General features: G+C 43.3%; 1 protein-coding gene and 1 pseudogene across 1 annotated transcript; both read left to right on the top strand.

The window, feature by feature from the left end:
• Positions 1–391: 391 nt before the first annotated feature.
• Positions 392–1,088, top strand: LOC122534444 (cytochrome P450 9e2-like). The gene has a single exon (XM_043665079.1). The coding sequence runs from the start codon at positions 691–693 to the stop codon at positions 1,078–1,080; it is 390 nt and encodes a 129-aa protein (XP_043521014.1). The 5' UTR covers positions 392–690; the 3' UTR covers positions 1,081–1,088.
• A 320-nt stretch (positions 1,089–1,408) lies between these two features.
• On the top strand, positions 1,409–2,269 carry LOC122534443 (annotated as a pseudogene).
• Positions 2,270–2,615: the final 346 nt, after the last annotated feature.

The raw sequence follows: 2,615 nt of genomic DNA, 5'->3' as shown, positions 1-2,615 counted from the left end.
AATTATTTTGAACGAACTTGTCAGTCGGCTTCGCTAATCTGATAAGCTCGAGACGACATGTTTAAAGAAAAAAGATGTTGAATAATTCCTTTATCTTTCTTTATCAATCACACTGTTCCTATTTTTATACTCGAACGCTTTGAAAATGCATCGCAAAAGAGTATTTTGAACGAAAGGAATGAGAAATGTATTAGTATTGAAATAGTATCTCTTCTAGCCAACCAATCCGTAATAGAGATATATATTGTTCAATTAGCAATCGACCATTTGAAACTTTCCTCTTCAGCAATGATGCAGCAAAACGTCTAAATGCAATCTACGCAAACTCAATCGGCTATCACGAATGATAAAGTTGGTTATAAAAGCGTTGTTAGCGGGAGGGTAACGCGATCGTGACCCAGCATAGACTGTGCGTAAACTGGGAGGGAGTTGAAAGACATTGAGAGGTTCCTGCACGTCGAAAACATAGTCGAAAATCCCCTGTGTAGAACTGGTTTTCATCGAGTGGCGACTCTTCGTACAATTAGTTTGCTTGGTAAGCTGTCACAGTGAGCATCGTCACGTTATTACAGTCGCCGCTGCAATCCATGGATACGCCATAATGGACTATCTACCGATCGCTTTGTCACTGGTGGTGCTGCTCGTTGCTCTCTATCACTCTACCACGGAATCACAATTTGTTCAAGAAGCATGGAATCGTGCACGTTCCGCCGACGCCGCTGTTTGGGATCGTTCGCAAAACGGCAGATCACCATATCGGATTTAATTGTCAAGGCTTATCAACTAGATCTCAAAGCGAAATACATCGGTTTCTACGAATTTCTCACGCCGATAATTGTACTGAGAGATCTAGATCTGATCAAGACTGTCATTATGAAGAACGTCAACCAATTTTCAGACCATCGTCCGCTAGTGAACAGAAAAGTGGATCCCATGCTGGGAGGAATGCCATTTATGCTGAACGGTGATCAATGGAAGGATCACAGAAACATGCTATCACCGACGTTCACCTCCAGCAAGATAAAAACCATTTTCAAACTGATGTCGGAATGCGTAAGCAGATTCGCCGAGCATTTGTAGAATTTATCGGAAAAACAACGTGATCGCCAGCTGCGTCTACAACGTGTCCATCGACTCTGCCAAGGAACCGAACAACGTGTTCTGCGTGTAAAGTAGAATAAGCATATCGTTTGCGACGTTCAAGAGGTCCCTGATAATCTTGATACACAGGAACGCTCCGTGGTTAGCGGAGCTGCTGCAACTCAAGGTCGTTGATAGTCACATTGCCAAATTTTTTTACGACCAAGTGGCAGAGACAGTGGAGACCAGGCAACAAACCGGTGCTCGCAGGTCAAACATTCTACAGTTCTTCATGGACAATAACTAGAAAAGAGAGACTGGGAAAAAGATGACTGTGCACGAGATGGCGAATCATGCGTTCAACTTCTTCTTTGGCGGTTTCGACACCGTCGCGTCGCAAACCTGCATAGTGGCGCACCTGTTGGCCGAGAATCCGGACGTTTAGGAAAGGGTGCAGCAGGAGATCGACGAGACGTTGGAAAATAACGGTGGGCTGACCTACGACGCGATGCACGAGATGAAGTACCTGAATCAACGAAACCTTACGACTTTATTCAATCGCTCTGTTTATGGACAAGATGTGCGTCAAAGATTTCGAACTGCCGCCGGCGCGACCCGGCGACAAACTATTTATCGTCAAGGCAGGAATGAACATCTGGATTCCCGTGAGTGGGATCCACCAGAATCCGAAGTACTACGAAAATCCCTTGAAATTCGACCTGGATAGATTCTACGAAAACAATTAGACGGTCATCAATTCGGGCACGTACATGCAGTTCGGTCTTGGACCGAGAATGCGTATCGGCATACCGATTCGCGCTGATTCGAGATGAAAGTGCTGCTCTCATGTTCTCGCCAAGTGCAGCATCAAACTTGCGCCGAGAACGATCACCCCTTTGCAGTTCGAGAAAGGCATGTTTAACGTCACCGGGAAAAACGGATTCTGGCTGGCCATCGAGCCAAGGAAAAGTTCTTATTGTTTATCCACTGTTTCTGCCAACGCTGTTTCTTGGAGTCGATAGTGAAACGAAAATATTATCAATATTATGCATGTTGGTGTTAGATGTTTAATCGCATGTACGACTTCAACATGGGCAAATAAAGATTTTATAGTACAAATTTTGTCCTTCGCATGATCAAACCACAAACGTTGTAACGCGCTTGTTGAAAATGCGTTCACTCCAGTGGAGCAGTTTCCGTATCTTGCAATTCATTGAAAATGTGAAATTGTCGATACGATACGAGCTTTGATGATACGAATCTAATTGTAAAATTTGAGCACGACTCTATTTGTAAAATTCGACTCTTAACTTATTGATAGTAGAAAAAATAACGAGAAATCGTTTCTAGGGGCGATTATTGCTTTTGTTCCGCGTGTAGCATTTCGAATTTCTGCGTCATTATGTAGATAAACTATCCGATATCTCTGAAGGTTAGACGCAACGAAAACAGCCATCTTTAGCCCACAAATCAAAGTACTTACTTCGTATCTATGTACAAAGCGTGTTAATTTATGTGTTATAGGGATGAGAACT

This window comes from Frieseomelitta varia, unplaced genomic scaffold (genome assembly GCF_011392965.1).
Source record: "Frieseomelitta varia isolate USP_RPSP 00005682 unplaced genomic scaffold, Fvar_1.2 scaffold_598, whole genome shotgun sequence".
Lineage (NCBI taxonomy): Eukaryota > Metazoa > Arthropoda > Insecta > Hymenoptera > Apidae > Frieseomelitta > Frieseomelitta varia.
Note: the sequence above shows the minus strand (reverse complement) of the source record. Positions and strands in the feature narration are given on the sequence as shown.

Excerpts from the sequence above, each read along its gene's own strand:
- LOC122534444 (XM_043665079.1), top strand. The coding sequence starts at position 691 with ATGGAATCGTGCACGTTCCGCCGACGCCGCTGTTTGGGATCGTTCGCA.